At 40.4% G+C, this 16,448-nt stretch overlaps 1 protein-coding gene across 3 annotated transcripts in view; it reads left to right on the top strand.

The window, feature by feature from the left end:
• Positions 1–15,428, top strand: part of SF3B3 (splicing factor 3b subunit 3) — a 44,046-nt gene extending 28,618 nt beyond the window's left edge. For all 3 annotated transcript variants that reach the window (XM_006172727.2, XM_014551383.2, XM_032486702.1), the window contains 15 exons: positions 8–159; positions 462–617; positions 1,369–1,524; positions 2,204–2,347; positions 4,979–5,101; positions 5,783–5,937; positions 9,083–9,257; positions 9,993–10,198; positions 10,297–10,453; positions 11,475–11,600; positions 12,025–12,237; positions 12,706–12,804; positions 13,542–13,685; positions 14,324–14,428; positions 14,828–15,428. In XM_006172727.2, the coding sequence (XP_006172789.1) occupies positions 8–159; positions 462–617; positions 1,369–1,524; positions 2,204–2,347; positions 4,979–5,101; positions 5,783–5,937; positions 9,083–9,257; positions 9,993–10,198; positions 10,297–10,453; positions 11,475–11,600; positions 12,025–12,237; positions 12,706–12,804; positions 13,542–13,685; positions 14,324–14,428; positions 14,828–14,968 (2,252 nt within the window). In that variant the 3' untranslated portion in view covers positions 14,969–15,428. The remainder of the gene's footprint in view (positions 1–7; positions 160–461; positions 618–1,368; positions 1,525–2,203; positions 2,348–4,978; positions 5,102–5,782; positions 5,938–9,082; positions 9,258–9,992; positions 10,199–10,296; positions 10,454–11,474; positions 11,601–12,024; positions 12,238–12,705; positions 12,805–13,541; positions 13,686–14,323; positions 14,429–14,827) is intronic.
• The last annotated feature ends 1,020 nt before the right edge of the window (positions 15,429–16,448 follow it).

Here is a 16,448-nt window from a genome sequence, read left to right as displayed (position 1 = left end):
TTTTCAGATGAGTTTGATGCCTACATTATTGTGTCTTTCGTGAATGCCACACTGGTGTTGTCCATCGGAGAGACTGTGGAGGAAGTGACTGACTCTGGGTTTCTGGGCACTACCCCAACCTTGTCCTGCTCCTTGTTAGGAGATGATGCCTTGGTACAGGTGAGGATTCTCAGAGAGCTGCTTAACTGCTCACCTTTGTCCTTTTTTTGATCTCATTATGGTATAGGCTGTTGGGTTCACATAAAGCTGGATGCTACAAACTTCTTTGATGTGGATGTTGCAAAATATGAACTTTTCTGAAGTTAACTCTGACTGGGCCCTCTTAACTCTTTTTTTCATTGACCCAGCTGGTACGTCAAATGCAGTGCCTCTAGATCTGACAGGTCTGATAGGTGTCAGGGTCATGCTTGAGTGATAAGTCAAATTGCTAAAGTCAGGTTTCTTTCTGTTACTGCCTCTAGGTGTATCCTGATGGCATTCGGCACATACGAGCAGACAAGAGAGTCAATGAGTGGAAGACTCCTGGAAAGAAAACAATTGTGAAATGTGCAGTGAACCAGCGACAAGTGGTGATAGCCCTAACAGGAGGAGAGCTGGTCTATTTTGAGATGGATCCCGTATGTTATTTTACCCTTTACTGTGGGACTTACAGTAGGGTTCAGAGGTGAAGATAGGAGTTGCAATCCAGATACCTAGATTAAATATTCACAAGAAAGAGAATTGAGGAGGGAAAGAGTCCAAAAGCCCTTTTCATGGGGGTTGAAGGTGGATATGTTTTCATGTCTTTAATTCTAATTTGAGTTAGTAAATCCCATCTTAGCAATGAAACACTTTTTCTGCCCTTCACACTCGTACTTTCTACCAACTATTTGCCATACATTTAATCTACGATCTGAATCAATTTCGGAAATTTTATTTTACATTTATATATAGAAGGATGTTAGGTATACTTAATTATGGTCTCAGGATGTCTCTGGATATGGCCAACTGTATAGTCTAACTACGTATAATTGAGTTTTTTTTTTGTCCTTATTTGAATTCTCTTTCACCCAAAGTATTTTCATGAACAAATAAACAGTTTTATATATTTCCATTTCCTGAGAGCTAGATTGGCTTAGGAAATTTGTGGTGCATTATATTGCCAAAGGTCTCTTGATTCTCTTGTCAGTAATTTTGCTTGCTGTTTGCAAAATACTGTAGAGTTTAGTCTTGGAACCTCAAGTAGAGAAATTCTTAGTCATTGATTATAGTAAGAAGAGTGAGAGGAAGCCAAAAAGAACTTAACAAGCCCCCTTTTCTTCCCCAGGTTCAGGGCTTGGGGGTGAGTTGGAGTGGCTTGTGACCTTTTTTTCATCTCCATTCCTGTAGTCAGGACAGCTGAACGAGTACACAGAGCGGAAGGAAATGTCAGCAGATGTGGTGTGCATGAGTCTGGCCAATGTGCCCCCTGGAGAGCAGCGGTCTCGCTTCCTGGCTGTGGGGCTGGTGGACAACACTGTCAGAATCATCTCCCTGGATCCCTCGGTGAGTGTCACTCTTGACTTCAAGGATCTTCCAGTTATTGGAACCTGAGCACCTGGTCCTTTCCTGATGTTATTCTCTGAGATCAGCTGGACTGGACCCTGAAATCTATACCTTTTCCTTCTCCTGATTATTGTAGCAGCACACCCCAGAAGTCTTCTACAGTGCTTGAGAGATGCAGATCTAAGACTACTAAATTCGGAGGGAGGGTGTAGCTCAGTGGTAGAGTGCATGCTTAGCATGCACGAGGTCCTGGGCTCAATCTTCAGTACCTCCGTTAATTAGTAAACCAGTTACCACTCCTCTCCCTGCCCCCCAAAAAACACTTGATGAAATAAAACTATGAAATGCTTCTTCGACGTAAGTCTTGACTCCCTTTATTAGTTAAAAAAAAAAAAAAACCCAAGACTGTTTACAGAAGAGGATCTTAATATTTGAGGTGCCCTTTGCTTATTTACTTTTACCATTATCCACTTTTACAAAAAGAGGAAAGCGTGATCCTCTCTAGAGCTTGTTCTAAGGTTCAGTTTAACTAGTAGCCCACTACCTATTTATAATTCACTCCTCAGGTTTTCCCTGTCACAAGAAAGTTATTCTTCACTCCTAGAATTGGGTTTCTCTGGTTAGGTTTTTTCCCAAATGGTCACTTACCATGTTTTATTCTTGTCTCTTTCCCCTTTAGGACTGTTTGCAACCTCTAAGCATGCAGGCTCTTCCAGCCCAGCCTGAGTCCTTGTGTATTGTGGAAATGGGTGGGACTGAGAAGCAGGATGAGCTGGGTGAGAGGGGCTCTATTGGCTTCTTATACCTGAATATTGGGCTACAGGTAAGAGATCCAGAAGCTCACATTGTTGGTATCAGGACTTCTTTTATTTTCTTAATTCCTTTGTTCAGTACAGGCATTTTTGGTGCCCAAGGTTTCAGTTACCCACCTAATGAAAAGTGAATGGTGCTGCTCTCTGTTCCTCTTTTTTCAAGTCTAATTAGATGAAATCAGGGCTGGAAAAGAGTATTTTTATAAGCAGTCTTTGGTAAAATTACTTTGTGATCACTGTTCCGGGGCAAAAACTAGATGGGGTCCTTAAGAGTTGTCTATAGTTCTCAATATGCAGCTTTTGAAACTAATATAGTCTGTCTGTTTCCTTGAGGGATTGGTTCCAGGACCCCCCTTGGATACCAAAATCCGAGGATGCTCAAGTCCATTATATACAATGGCATAGTATTTGCATTTTCTTCTGTACATTAACTCTTAAAAGTAATTGCTGTGCATGTGTGGCAAATCCAAGTTTTGCTTTTTGGAATTTTCTGGAGTTTTTTTTCCTCGAATATTTTTGATCCATGGTTGGTTAAATCCACAGATTCAGAACCCACAGATATAGAGGGCCTCACAGTTCATAATGGGCTCCGTTAGCAATAAAGGACCCATAGGTGTTCCCTGTTGTCAAAGCAGCTGAGCTCTTCATGTCATGAAAAGCAGGAACCTAAGGATCAGAGAGTGTCAGATTTTTGACCATATACTTTTCATTTTTCGTTATGGTTATTTACTCAGACATGTAAATAATCTAGCCCAGGTACTTTTTAATTTTACTTCTTAATTTAGAAATTCTCAAACATGCACAGGAGTTAGACTAATGTAATGAATCTCCATGTACCTGTCACCGGTTATCAGTGTTGCTATTTTCCTCCTCTTTTCTTTTTCCTAAAGTATTTTAAGGCAAATCTAATATGGTATATAATTTCATCTATAAATATTTAAGAATGTGACTCTAACAGATGTGTGTGTGTTTTTAAGGCCCTAATGTTATCATGCTTAACAAAATTTTAACAGTTGCTTAATATCATCTGATAGCTTCTGTGTTACAGTTTTCCTCCTTTTTTTCTTTTTCCAAAAATGTTTTTACTTTTGGCTCTACTCAGGATCTACATAAAGCTATCTCTAGTTTTTATCTGCTTGACTTATCTTTTTATGTTTCTTTTAATAACTGTCCCAACCTTTAAAAAAAAATTTTTTTTTTAAGGAAATCAGATCATTTTTCTTGTGGAATTTCCCATCTTCTGGATTTGGCAGTCATTCCTTGTGTGATTAATGTTCCTTTATTCTCTGTATTTCCTACAAACTAGTGGATAGACCTAAACCATGCTACCCATTAAAAATAGAATGCAAGCTGCATGTGTAATTTAAATTTTTCAATAGCCACAAAAAAGGAACAGATGAAGTTAATTTTAATGTTCTATTTAACCTAGTATATCTAAAATACCATTTCAGTTAGTAATCAGTATACAAATTAAGGTATTTTATGTTTTCTCCCTTTTTGTTTAAGTATGGGGAGAACTAAGTCTTTGAAATTTGGTATTTTGTACTTTGAACTTAACAGCACATTTCAATTCTGACTAGCCACGTGTGGCTTGATGGCTGTAGTATTGGATCGCACAGACCAAGACTTTGGTTAGATTCAGATTTAGATATTTTGGGGGGAGGAGGTGAGGGACAAGAATATTTTATATAGGTGCCATTTGCTTCCTATTACATCACATCAGGTGGCATATGAAGTCTGGTTGTCCTACTTTTAGTGATGTTTGAATGTATCTATTTTAAATGATCTCTTTTAAAGCTTCTTTTACTTAACAACAGCCATTGATACACATTGCCTAGATGCATTATGTCATTGGGGGATGGGAAATGATGATTTTCTAGTTCATTCTTCCTTTAATTAGCTGAAACTTTTCTCTAGAGACAAAATTTTCTTCATATCTTTGCTTACCCTGAAATACAGTTAATACAGGGAAAGGTAAATTTCTTTTTTTTTTCCCTTTGTTTACTTACTTTCCGAGTAAGGACTTGATGCCATAGCAGTCTTCAATGAGGACTGAGGAAGTGTTTTTTTTGGTTTGTTTGTTTGTTTTTTAACTAACATGAACTTGCAGATTTTTATATATTTGTGCTTCCAACTATTGCAGTCTTTGTTTTGGATGTTTAATTGCCACATTTTAGATGAGTGGGAGTTCCCCTTTGAAGTTGGCTCCTTTGTCCTTTTTAACATGATCCCACTATCTTTGGGGGCTTTGACACAACAAAATGGCCCACACATATCTGGAACATTATTACCCCAGACCTGAATTAGCTATTTCTCTTAGGATTCTTATTCTTTTTAAGGGAAATGGTATGTGGACACCACAGTGGGTATGGATATTTTAAACTGCATATGTCTTAAAACTTATAAACAAGAGTTTAACATACATGGTAAAAAAATTTTTTTAAGTATATACAGTGAAAAATAAGTGTACTTTTCATACAGTAAATGCTTAACAACTATTTGATTTAGTGAGAGAATGAATGAATTATTAGCATATTCTTTAAACCATCTGCTCATTTTTTTCCATCTGCTCTGAAATAAAGTAGCTAAAGGAGTTTCCATTATGTATATAGGCTTTACCCATTCCTCTCCTTTTTTATCAGAATGGTGTGCTGCTGAGAACTGTCCTGGACCCTGTCACTGGGGATCTATCTGACACCCGTACTAGGTATCTGGGATCCCGTCCTGTGAAACTCTTTCGTGTCCGGATGCAAGGCCAGGAGGCCGTAAGTAATGAAAGGGCTCAGGCATTATGTTTTGATGTTAGTGGCATCAGCTGAGAAAAGTCCCCTTGGTGTGAGATTTGCTCTGATTAATTCACCAGTATTATAGTTGGTCAGACATTAGCTCTATTTTGATTAGTTTCCCTCATGCGGGAAGTCTTTGGTTCCTTAATGCAGAGCTTAACTGGAGTTTCATGGCACTGTGCCATGATTTGGTAATGGGTGAATCAGAATATTGATGCCTTCTGTCCTCAGGCTGAGCAAATGGAATGGACTGAAAGCTGAAAACCTCCCATGTAGGATACCATTACCCATGAGCAACCTGGTGTCAATATCATGGCTTACTGTGTAATATGAAAGAGGCTGGGAAGTGTTGTGTCCTTTGTAACTAAGAATATTAGTGGTGGTGTGTGCTCTGCTGGCCTTATGATAGTATTCCCATTTTACACTTGTGGAAACTGAGGCTCAGATTGAGTAGATCACCTGGCTGGTAGCCAATAGCTTTTAGCAAATACTAAGCCATAGTGCCTCTTCTCCAGGCATCTTTTTCTTAAGGTTTTTTTTTTAGGTTTCTAAAATTCCTTGGGATATTGTACAGACTAAAATTTGGGGTTAGGGTAGTTTGGTTAGCATACTGTGTTTGAGCTTTTCCCAAGTTTATTGGAGATGCTTTTATTTCCTCAGGTGTTGGCCATGTCAAGCCGCTCGTGGTTGAGCTATTCTTACCAATCTCGTTTCCATCTCACCCCCTTGTCTTATGAGACCCTGGAATTTGCATCTGGCTTCGCCTCAGAACAGTGCCCTGAGGGCATTGTGGCCATCTCCACCAATACCCTGAGGTGAGAGAGTCCCAAAGTTGAAGCCCAAGGAGAGACTGGCAAAGAGCCAACTTTTCACTGTGTGGCTAGTGTGTTGCAATTGAAACCTTCATTTGGCTCAGGATATAAGTACCTGGTAGCCAAGTTTTGGTGTTCGGGAGTTTTAGCTTCTGTTTAGACTTTCAGGGCCAAGTTATAATACTCAGCAGAGTAGTTCAGTTTGTGAAATTTAAAATTCTTGTTTTCCAGATACATGCCATTGGGTTAGTTTTAGAGCAGGCATTGAATTGGTGTTTTGTGGGTTTGTTTTTTTGTTTGTTTGTTTTTTGGTTTTTTGGTTTTTTTTGTGGTAATGTCTCAGAACTTTTAATATGCTAGTGTCACTGTGAACCTCCAAGGTTTAGAATCTTCTGGGCAGGATTTTTCTTTTTTTTACTGAAGTATAGTTGATTTATAATGTTTCAGGTATACAGCAAAGTGATTCAGTTATACATACATACTCTTTCAGATTCTTTCCCATTATAGATTATTATAAGAAATTGAATATAGTTCCCTCTACTGGGTCCTTGTTGTTTATCTGTTTTACATGCAGTAGTGTGTATCTGTTAATCCAAGATTGATCCCTCTGCCCCCTCCCCCCGTCACTGGTAATCTTTTCTCACTCTGTCTTGTCATTTTCATTGTTAAATCTTAAATTTTAACCTCAGTATAATTATTTAGGCCTTTGCAGGTTGACAGATTATTTATAGTGATCATGATAGAGTGAGCACTATATATATTGCAAGATAGAAAATAACCTATTTAGTGTGACTTCTCAAGGTTTTTTTGCGGGGGTGGGTTTTAATGCCACTGGTGTCATTCATGTCCTAGTTATAACTTTTGACAGTTCCCAGTGGAACTCTTGCCTCTTGATACATGAATCACTATCACTTGTCAAGTCCCAGATTTGTCTGCAGCAGCTTTCAGGAACTCTTCAGTCATTGTTATCTCTCTTTCTAAGTTTCAGGCACCTTTGTATACCTTCTAGTCCAGCAGAATTGCTCTCCGCATGCCTTCATACATTCTTTCTTGGTTTTTTATCTATGCACCTGCCCCTGGAATGTTTCCCATACACATCTTTGTCTGCCAAGGTGTAGCCTCATCCATGGACCCTCTAATTGTTTTATCTACGCGTGCTCATCTCCTAGGTTCCTATAAATTTAAACAATTCCACAGACTTTCAAGCTTTTTTTAGCAGCAGCAGATTTTTCCCACAGAACAAAGTTGTGGAAGGCCTCTGTGTGAAACAAAAAAGCAGAGTTCTTGGAAGCATAGTTTAAACACTACTGTTTATAGTACTTACTGTCAGAACCAGTCAGTTCCACTTTTGACTATTATGAGTAATGTTGCTATGAACATTTATGTGCAAGTTTTTTTTTAAACACCTTTATTGTGGTATGATTCCTACAGAAAACTACATATTTCAGATGTACAATTTGATGAATTTTGATAGATGTATGTACAAGTTTTTATGTGGGTGTATATTTTCATTTTTCTTGGGCTTATTTCTGCAAGAGTGAAATTGCTGGTAACTGTTCAATTTTTTGAGGAACTGCTAGGCTGCTTTCCAAAGTGGCTGCACCATTTTACATTTTCACCAGTGCGGTATGGAGGTTCCAATTTCTGGACATCCTTACCAACACTTATTATTATATGACTTTTTGATTCTAGCCATCCATCCTAGAGAATGTGAAGTGATATCTTGTGGTTTTGATTTGCATGTCTTTGGTAGTCAGTGATATTGAACCATCTTCATGTGCTTACTGGCTATTAGTTCTTTGGAGTAATGTCCTTTTAGATCTTTGCCCATTTTTGTAATTTGGTTATTGTCTTTATATTATTGAATTGTCAGAGTTTTTTATATGTGCTAGATACAACTGTCTTGTCAGATAATATGATTTGCAGATATTTTCTCCTGTGGATTATCTTCACTTTCTTAGTAGTATCCTTTGACACACAAAAAGCTAATTATTTTTTAAATAATTATATTTTAAAAATTCCATCTGAGAACTGCCTGAAGTCAGCTTGGGTATCACCAGTGCTATATGCCCCACTTTGACAAACTCTGGCTAACCTCATATTTTCCAAGGAAGAATACAACATTGAAGCATCTGTGTCCCCTCCCATATTGTGTTTCTCACTGAAAGCAGGTCCTCCCTTTGTCTGGAATCTGCCTGTTGGCGTGGTACTGTTCCTTTATGAAAACAGGTAACTGTGTGGGTGGGACCAGAAGAATCAAAGCTATAGGATCTGTGGTCGTGGTTTTTGTTTATGCCATACTTACATTTTTCTTGCAGAATGACAATTTTTTAAAAACTTCTTTTTTCTTTCTTTCTTGTATGTGTGCGTGTGTGTGTGTAGGGGGAAGTGATTAGATTTATTTATTTTTTTGAGGAGGTACTGGGGATTGAACCCGGGACCCTGTGCATGCTGAGCATGCACTCTACCACTTGAACTAAATCCTCCCTGTAGAATGACAAGTTTTGATGTTTAAATGGTTGATTTCTTTACTCTCACATGCGTTAAGTACTATATTTTTAAGAGCATCTGAATTCTGCTCATTTTGTACATAATTTGGCTTAGGCACATCTCTGTCCTTTTTGACAAGGTTGTACGTTTCATACTTGCTGCCTCTTTCTACACTGTTGCGGATTTCCTAAAGCTTAGGTAATTTTCGTTCAGAATGGCATCCACTGTATTATGGAACACTGTCACACAAATACTGTATGTCGGTAATTGCAGTGCTTCACAACAAATTTGAAATTGGTATTCTTTATATCACAGTTTGCCAGTAATAATCAGGAGGAAATTTTAACTTCCACTATCATATTATCATTGGAGGGATTCAAAAAAATTCCTTTGGGGATTCTAATGTAGATTTCACTGGTGAAAACTGGAATCACCATGAACCAGTGGTGGCCTGTTGTGAAGTAAAGGGCCTTTCCCAGATCTCTATGTCTCTTGCGCAGAATCTTTTAGATTAGAAGGCTAATGTTTCATGTTACCTAATTCTACCATTAGAGCTTTAGGGGTTGATGTGTTTTCTGTGATAGCTTATTGACCATTTCAACACCAGTTTCTTGGTCCTGAGTGAGTGACCTATTAACTGCATTGACTTTTGCCGTAGGATTTTGGCGTTGGAGAAGCTCGGTGCTGTCTTCAATCAAGTAGCCTTTCCACTGCAGTACACACCCAGGAAATTTGTCATACACCCTGAAAGTAACAACCTTATCATCATTGAGACTGACCACAATGCCTACACTGAGGCCACAAAAGCGCAGAGGAAGCAGCAGATGGCAGAGGTAATGCAGCTGAGCTTCAGGGTTCAATAACAAGGCATTTGTGTGAAATTCTATTGAAAAGTTTAAACTGCTATGTAATTGTTGGTTATTGTCTTTGTGATATTTAAGATCCAGATCCTTCAAGTGGAGCCCTCTGCCATGGTCATTGGTATTAGAGACTTATGGCTCAGGACTAAAGCACTGACCTGGGTTTATTCAGTATTCAGCTCCCTCTCTGGACTCCCTTCAGTCCTTGAACTTCTAAAACATTCTGTGTTATATGTTCCTTGGATTCGGGCCCAAGAGAGCTTTCGTATTCCCCGCAACACCAGCTTCTTCCAGAAATCATTTCCCTGCAAAAAGCAAACAGTCCCAACCATGTAAAACTATCTGGCCTAAAAGAGAAAGGAAAAGTAGTCTTAGCAAGGGAAATCAGATGATTAGGTAGAAAAATGGTGTTTTCATCTTCATGTTTCTCAGACCTCTAGTCAAGTATTCACCACAGCCGATGTCAGTTCTTTTTGGCATTGATATTTAAAAATAAGTACCTAGTTTCTCTTTCAGTGATCTTTCCCCTTCCCCTTGTCTGTACACCTCTTTCGTTAATCTTCATTTTGGGAAATCCTGATTTTGGTGACAGATTTTGCTACTTTGTATATTATGAGAACCCCCTGGAGGTGTTTTTGCCGCTTGTCCACTTCTCACCCGGTACCCACCTCTGAACACACCAATTCCTCCTTGGTTCTTCGGATTTAGGAAATGGTGGAAGCAGCAGGGGAGGATGAACGGGAGTTAGCTGCGGAGATGGCAGCAGCGTTCCTCAATGAAAACCTCCCTGAGTCCATTTTTGGAGCTCCTAAGGCTGGCAATGGGCAGTGGGCCTCTGTGATCCGAGTGATGAATCCTATTCAGGGGAACACACTGGACCTTGTCCAGCTGGAACAGAATGAAGCTGCTTTTAGGTAAGGAGCCCAGGGCATCAGAGTTTTTGGAGACTGGAATGGGAATTATCTAGGCTATGACTAATGCCTGACTCCTGATTCTTTCTCTGTAAATGCAGTGTGGCTGTGTGCAGATTCTCCAACACTGGTGATGATTGGTATGTGCTGGTGGGTGTGGCCAAAGACCTGATACTGAACCCCCGATCTGTAGCAGGAGGCTTTGTCTATACCTACAAGCTTGTGAACAATGGGGAAAAACTGGAGTTTTTGCATAAGGTAGGAACTAACCAGTGGTTTCCCTGAATCATGGGTCTTACTAGACTTTTCCACTTTTGCGTGAGTTGTGGGTCGGATATTTTGGTGACCATTTAGAGAGCCAGCTCATTGGTTTCTGATCCATCTCTTGATGGCACAAGAGAAATATTAGGGCTTGCATGCTCCAGTGAAGCTCTGCTGCCTACTGGTGCCACAAGAAACGTGTGTGCTAACCACCCTCCATGGGGAGATACATACACACTGAATAAGCCCCTTGTTTTCTGGTCTTACTAAGTAGGCAGCAATTTGTGACCAAAATCCAGCAGTTCTAAAGAATTAATATTCTCAGGGTGGAGGTAATGGGGGTGGATTACTGTTTATTTGGTTACATAGTTCCCTTTTGGAAAGGTCATAAAGTTCTGAAGGTGAATGGTGGTGATAGTTGCACAACATTATAAGTATGCTTAATGTTACTGAATTGTATACTTGAAAATGGTTTGAATAGTAAGTTTTATGTTATGCATATTTTACCATAATTTTTAAAATGAAAAAATTCCTGTACACTGATAGCACATGAATATGGTTTCTCTAGGCCTCCCACAAAGGGAGTGTTCTCTAGGAAATAATTGCTTCACAACCTTTTTTGTGCTAAACTCATTGTGTCTCCCTTAGAACTCAGCCATCACTTATCAGTAGGACTCCTTTCCCCTCCCCAGTATACCACCGTCACTTCTGATATTGAGACTTCACGATTAGTTAATGGCACCATGTGAATTTGCATGGGCTCTCAGGCAGTGTTCATCAGGCACCAATCCACTTTTCACTTGTGGCATCAGTCCACTTGCTGAAATGCAGTGTTTGGGACCTGTTTACCCAAATACTCTGTTTCATAGAGACTGTTGTTTGTGTAGTGTATTTTCTCTGATGAGCAACAGATGATCGCTCACTGTTTTCCTGATGGATGCCTGTAGAAGGCATTTTGGGTTAAAGGGGTATGGCTGTATGTTTTAATAGCCATATGACCTGCTTTTTTTCCTCACAGACTCCAGTGGAAGAGGTCCCTGCTGCCATTGCCCCATTCCAGGGGAGGGTGTTGATTGGTGTGGGGAAGCTTCTGAGAGTCTATGACCTGGGAAAGAAGAAGTTACTCCGAAAGTGTGAGAATAAGGTAAATTTGCTGGTAGAGGGCCCAGATCTAGTTAGTGAGGAAGGAGGAGACCCTGGCAGGGTGGTGGACAGGAACTGTTAGAATCATGTGCCTTTATCAGTACCTTGTTCTCCAATTCCAGACTATGAATTAAGCCCTTGAGACTTGAGAAGGGCAGGAGTAGGTGGGTTTCTTGACTTCCTCACACTAAGAGCCAGATTTCTGTCCTGTTTGCTTCTGTAAGGAATTTATCTGGGACAATTAGTCATATATTTCCACTGTGTTAAAACCATCTAGCTCTTTTTTTTTACCTTCTGGGAATTTATTGCTGACTGCTGTTCTTTGGTGTGTGCCATTCTTGAGACATATGTTCCAGTCAGGGTAAGCTGATCTTTGTTGATTCTGTGTCCCAAGGTTACGCCCATTGCTGTCCTTGTTTTCTCAGCATATCGCCAATTACATCTCTGGGATTCAGACTATTGGACATAGGGTAATTGTATCTGACGTCCAAGAAAGTTTCATCTGGGTTCGCTACAAGCGTAACGAAAACCAGCTCATCATCTTTGCTGATGACACCTACCCTCGATGGGTCACAACAGCTAGCCTCCTCGACTATGATACTGTGGCTGGGGCAGACAAGTTTGGCAACATTTGTGTGGTAAGTTGATACTTATTGGGTTACAGTGATGGGTAGGAAAGCTGACTCAATTCAATTTGTTTGTGGTAAAGCCAAGGACCCAGGACTATGAATATGGGAAGTAAAAATGGATATAAAATCCTTTTCAATCCCCTAACCCTTTTCACCTTCCTCCTCCCCGTGCAACATGATTTAATAATGATAAATTTGGTTTGAGCTAACGACTAATACTTTCAGTTTTTGCCAGAATTTTGGTTTATCTTTTAAAGCCCAGTCTGGCTTCTCTTGTTTATGTTCTGTGGTCTTCATTTTTCCTCTTGCTGTGTTAGACCCTTGCTCACTGGAGTTTTTTGCTCCTCAGACACCAGAACAGGTGCAGGAGACTTGGGCTCAGGCCTCTGTCAAAGGACCTGGGGCAAACATGTTGCTTGGTGACAAGGGTGAGTAGGTGCAGGACCCAGCCATGTGATTTGTGTCACTTCATTGTAGGTTAGGCTCCCACCTAATACCAATGACGAAGTGGATGAGGATCCCACCGGAAACAAAGCCCTCTGGGACCGGGGCTTGCTCAATGGGGCCTCTCAGAAGGTAAGATTGCAGGAGAAGGACCAGTCTACGTAGTACATTCTTCACGACCCTCACCAAGGGAACTTTTTTTTTTTTTTTTTAAGTAAATTATCCACAGTGCACATGACTGCTGAGTGCTCTCCCATGCATGGAAATCTCTAAGGTTGACAGTATATAGCCTGTAATGGATGGACACTGGGTTTGATACACAGTGACCAAGTTACTATTCCATTTTTTTAACAGTAAAATAGAAATTTTTCTGAGACACTTTAGCAGTGTTAATCTCTTTGGAGCTTAGTGGGTTCCTTGGGAAAGATGGTTGCACAGGTTTATTCCCAGTACTAACCAGCTTCTCTCTGAGGTGTGTCCTGGTCTTTACTCTTTTCCTGTGGGAATATACTATTGTAGTAGAGCATCTCTGGACCTTTAAAAACAGATCCATTTTAGGGGACAAGCCTAGTGATTGCTGGTTTTTTTTTTTTTATGATTTTTTGTGGTTTCATTTTTGTAAACTTGATAATTTAACAAAAAGATTTTTCAAATATAAATAAAAAATGATGTAACTTCAGCATGTTTGTGAGGACATTAAGCTCTAAGTAAATGCTAGGAACATTTCAAAGTATTTTTAAATTTTAGTATTTCATGAATTTTAAAAGATAGTAAAATCTGCCATTTGGAGGCGCCACTTGCATTTGGGAATCTAGAACAGGCTCCTGAGGGCACATATAGTTAGTTACCAGTCTGGTTTTGATTTTCAGGCAGAAGTGATCATGAACTATCATGTGGGCGAGACAGTACTTTCATTACAGAAGACCACGCTGATCCCTGGAGGCTCAGAATCGCTTGTCTACACCACCTTGTCAGGAGGAATTGGCATCCTTGTCCCATTCACATCTCATGAGGTGATATCTTCCACATGACTCTAGCTTTTGCCTTCCCAGTGTTATTTCTTGGTGCTAAATCTGCCTGAGAAAGCAATCCATTTTGTCCCCATCTGCAACTCAGAGTGTTCTAGGAATTTTACAAGGTGATTGGAGTGCCTGGGGAGATAGGAATCTTGATTTCCCGCCCCCGCCCCCACCACTTCCCAGGGAAAGCCATTTGCTTTTATACTGTACCAGGGTTTGGTTCAGTTCTGATGTAGGTATAGGGTTATTTAAAGGCCAAAGCCCCAGAACCAAACCCCACAGAACAGAAATAATGGTATGGTGTGGACTGGGCATTTACTGCCTCATAGAGTCAACTCTAGGATTGGCTAAATTTGGTTTATGTAATTGCAGCCAGGGAAGCTGGGATTAGGAATCTGACTTCACAACTACTCTTTACATATGATGTTTTCTCTCATGTTCTACAGATACAAAGGGGTTTTCTTTCAGGTTTAAGCTATCTTGTAGCAGGAAAATCTGTGATCACCAGTAACAATTAGATATTTGTGGTAAAAATTAGTAGCTTGTCTGTTCATTGTGCTTCTGGAAACCATACACTAGTAGTTGAAATCACTTTTTTTTTTTAGTGACAGATTCTTTGTTTCTTCTGCCAGGACCATGACTTCTTCCAGCATGTGGAAATGCACCTACGATCTGAACATCCCCCTCTCTGTGGGCGAGACCACCTCAGTTTTCGTTCCTATTACTTCCCTGTTAAGGTAGGTCTTTCTTAGAAACTTGGGCTGAAGAGGGGGATCCTTAGCCCATTATAACCAGTCTTTTCTCTGGGCATCCCTTCATTAAAAATTAGAATAGTCCTGAATGAAGTAGCATCGAGAGAGTGGATTGATGGAGACAGTAATGGGGAAGAGGAATAGTGATATTCAGAGACCTCTTCCCTGAGGACAGTCCATAGCCAGAGAAAAGGTTTCACCCAGTTCTGCTAATCTGAACTCTGTTTACCAAGGATCAACTTTGAATATTGTTCCTGGCCTGTAAATGGAATTCAGGTGTCTGAGGGAGAATAAAAAGTTTTCCTTGCAGTTGCTGCTTTAGCATGTGCCGTTTTCTTTGAGCATCTAACCTTTTTCTTCCTCTCTCATTTTTCTACATCTTAGAATGTGATTGATGGAGACCTGTGTGAGCAGTTCAACTCCATGGAGCCCAACAAACAAAAGAATGTCTCTGAAGAACTGGACCGAACCCCACCTGAGGTGTCCAAGAAACTTGAGGACATCCGGACTCGCTATGCCTTTTGAGCCCTTCCTTCCTTTTCCCATGGGGCTTGTCAGAGACTGTATTATTTTCCTCACCACATGGCTATGAATCCATATGGCAGAAGAAGGATGGCTGGATAATTAAGATTTTGTAGTATTAAAGCTAATAGCTCTTCCCCTGGAGTGACTGGTTTCCCCTAATTGGCACTAAGATTTGCCATACTTTTTCTGGCCTAGTACATAATACATTGCCCCGAGGATCCAGTGTGGAATACAGTGCCTCTTTTCCCAGATCTTTCTTGCATTGGTATTTCTGGCTATGTTGTCTACTTTTGTATACACCCTTAATTTTTAACTGGTTTACCTGTAAATATCGTTTTGTATGATGTTACCTTTGAGGGAGGGAGGGAAGCAAAGGTAGGGACCAGGTTGGATATAGTGTAATTCTGGAGTTCTGCCACTCTGGAACCTAACCAGAAATACAAACTTAGTTTTTAAGGTGGCTGGCGTCCATGCGTCTTTTCTGGGGATGAGAATTTAGGTGGGAGATCTGAGCCTGAGTTGGAGCAGGAAGAACTGAATATCCTCCTTCCAGCTACCTGCTTGGACTAATGGCTTGTATTGTCCTCATGCTCCCAGCTCTGAGATGGTGTGTTCGCTTTCTGTTGTCTTTTCTACAATGTAGATAAAACTTGGGCTCAATAATAACCATGTGGTCCTCCATGCCTCTTGAGTAGTGAGGAAGGGTGGCTGATTTCTTCTTCCCTGTTTAAGCTCCCTTCTACTTTGATGTCTAACAGTGAAGGATTTGGCATGAATTCCAGCTGGCTAGTCTCTTAATAGATGCTCCTTTTACTTCCACAGCTCCTGAAATGATCATTTGCCATCTGTCTACTAGGAAGGATCAGTAAGTACAGAAGAACTTGCCCTTGGGAATCAAGTCAGTACCTGTGGTTCCTATTTAAAGGCATGTGGGTAACCTGGGGTGGGAGGTGTCTGTCTGCCACAAACATCTTAGGTGGGCTTTGAAGGGCCTTTCGAGTATTAGGAGACAGCAGCTAGAGGTGACCCAGTCTTAGAAATGTTTCAGCTCACACACTAGAATTCAGCCTTTCGCTGTCAAGCTGTGTGGGAAGCCTTAATGTTTCAGGCGGTTGTGCAGCTTTATTAAACATAGTGAGGCCTGAGTCACTTCTGGGTAAGACTTGACAGAGTAAAACACCTTTTCATGTGCGTGTGTGCTTCAGATTCTCTGGCAGGCACTGGGTTAGAATCAGGAATGGAAGTGGTTAGATACAGTCTTCAACCGCAGATAACCCACAGTCTAGTGCAGAGAGGGTTCCTGGTGCTATCCCCTGGAAATGAGTATCTCTATAATCATGTCTTGGTTTTACATTAGTCAATAGAGAGACCCAAGTTTTGCTAGGAATTGAATCCCCAAATGACACTTTACTTTCTCACTTAGCTCATGGGTATATATAGTAGACAGTACTTTTGAATTACATTATTACATTTGCATAGC

Source organism: Camelus ferus, chromosome 9 (assembly GCF_009834535.1).
Source record: "Camelus ferus isolate YT-003-E chromosome 9, BCGSAC_Cfer_1.0, whole genome shotgun sequence".
Taxonomy (NCBI): domain Eukaryota; kingdom Metazoa; phylum Chordata; class Mammalia; order Artiodactyla; family Camelidae; genus Camelus; species Camelus ferus.
This window is presented reverse-complemented; position numbering and strand designations above follow the sequence as displayed.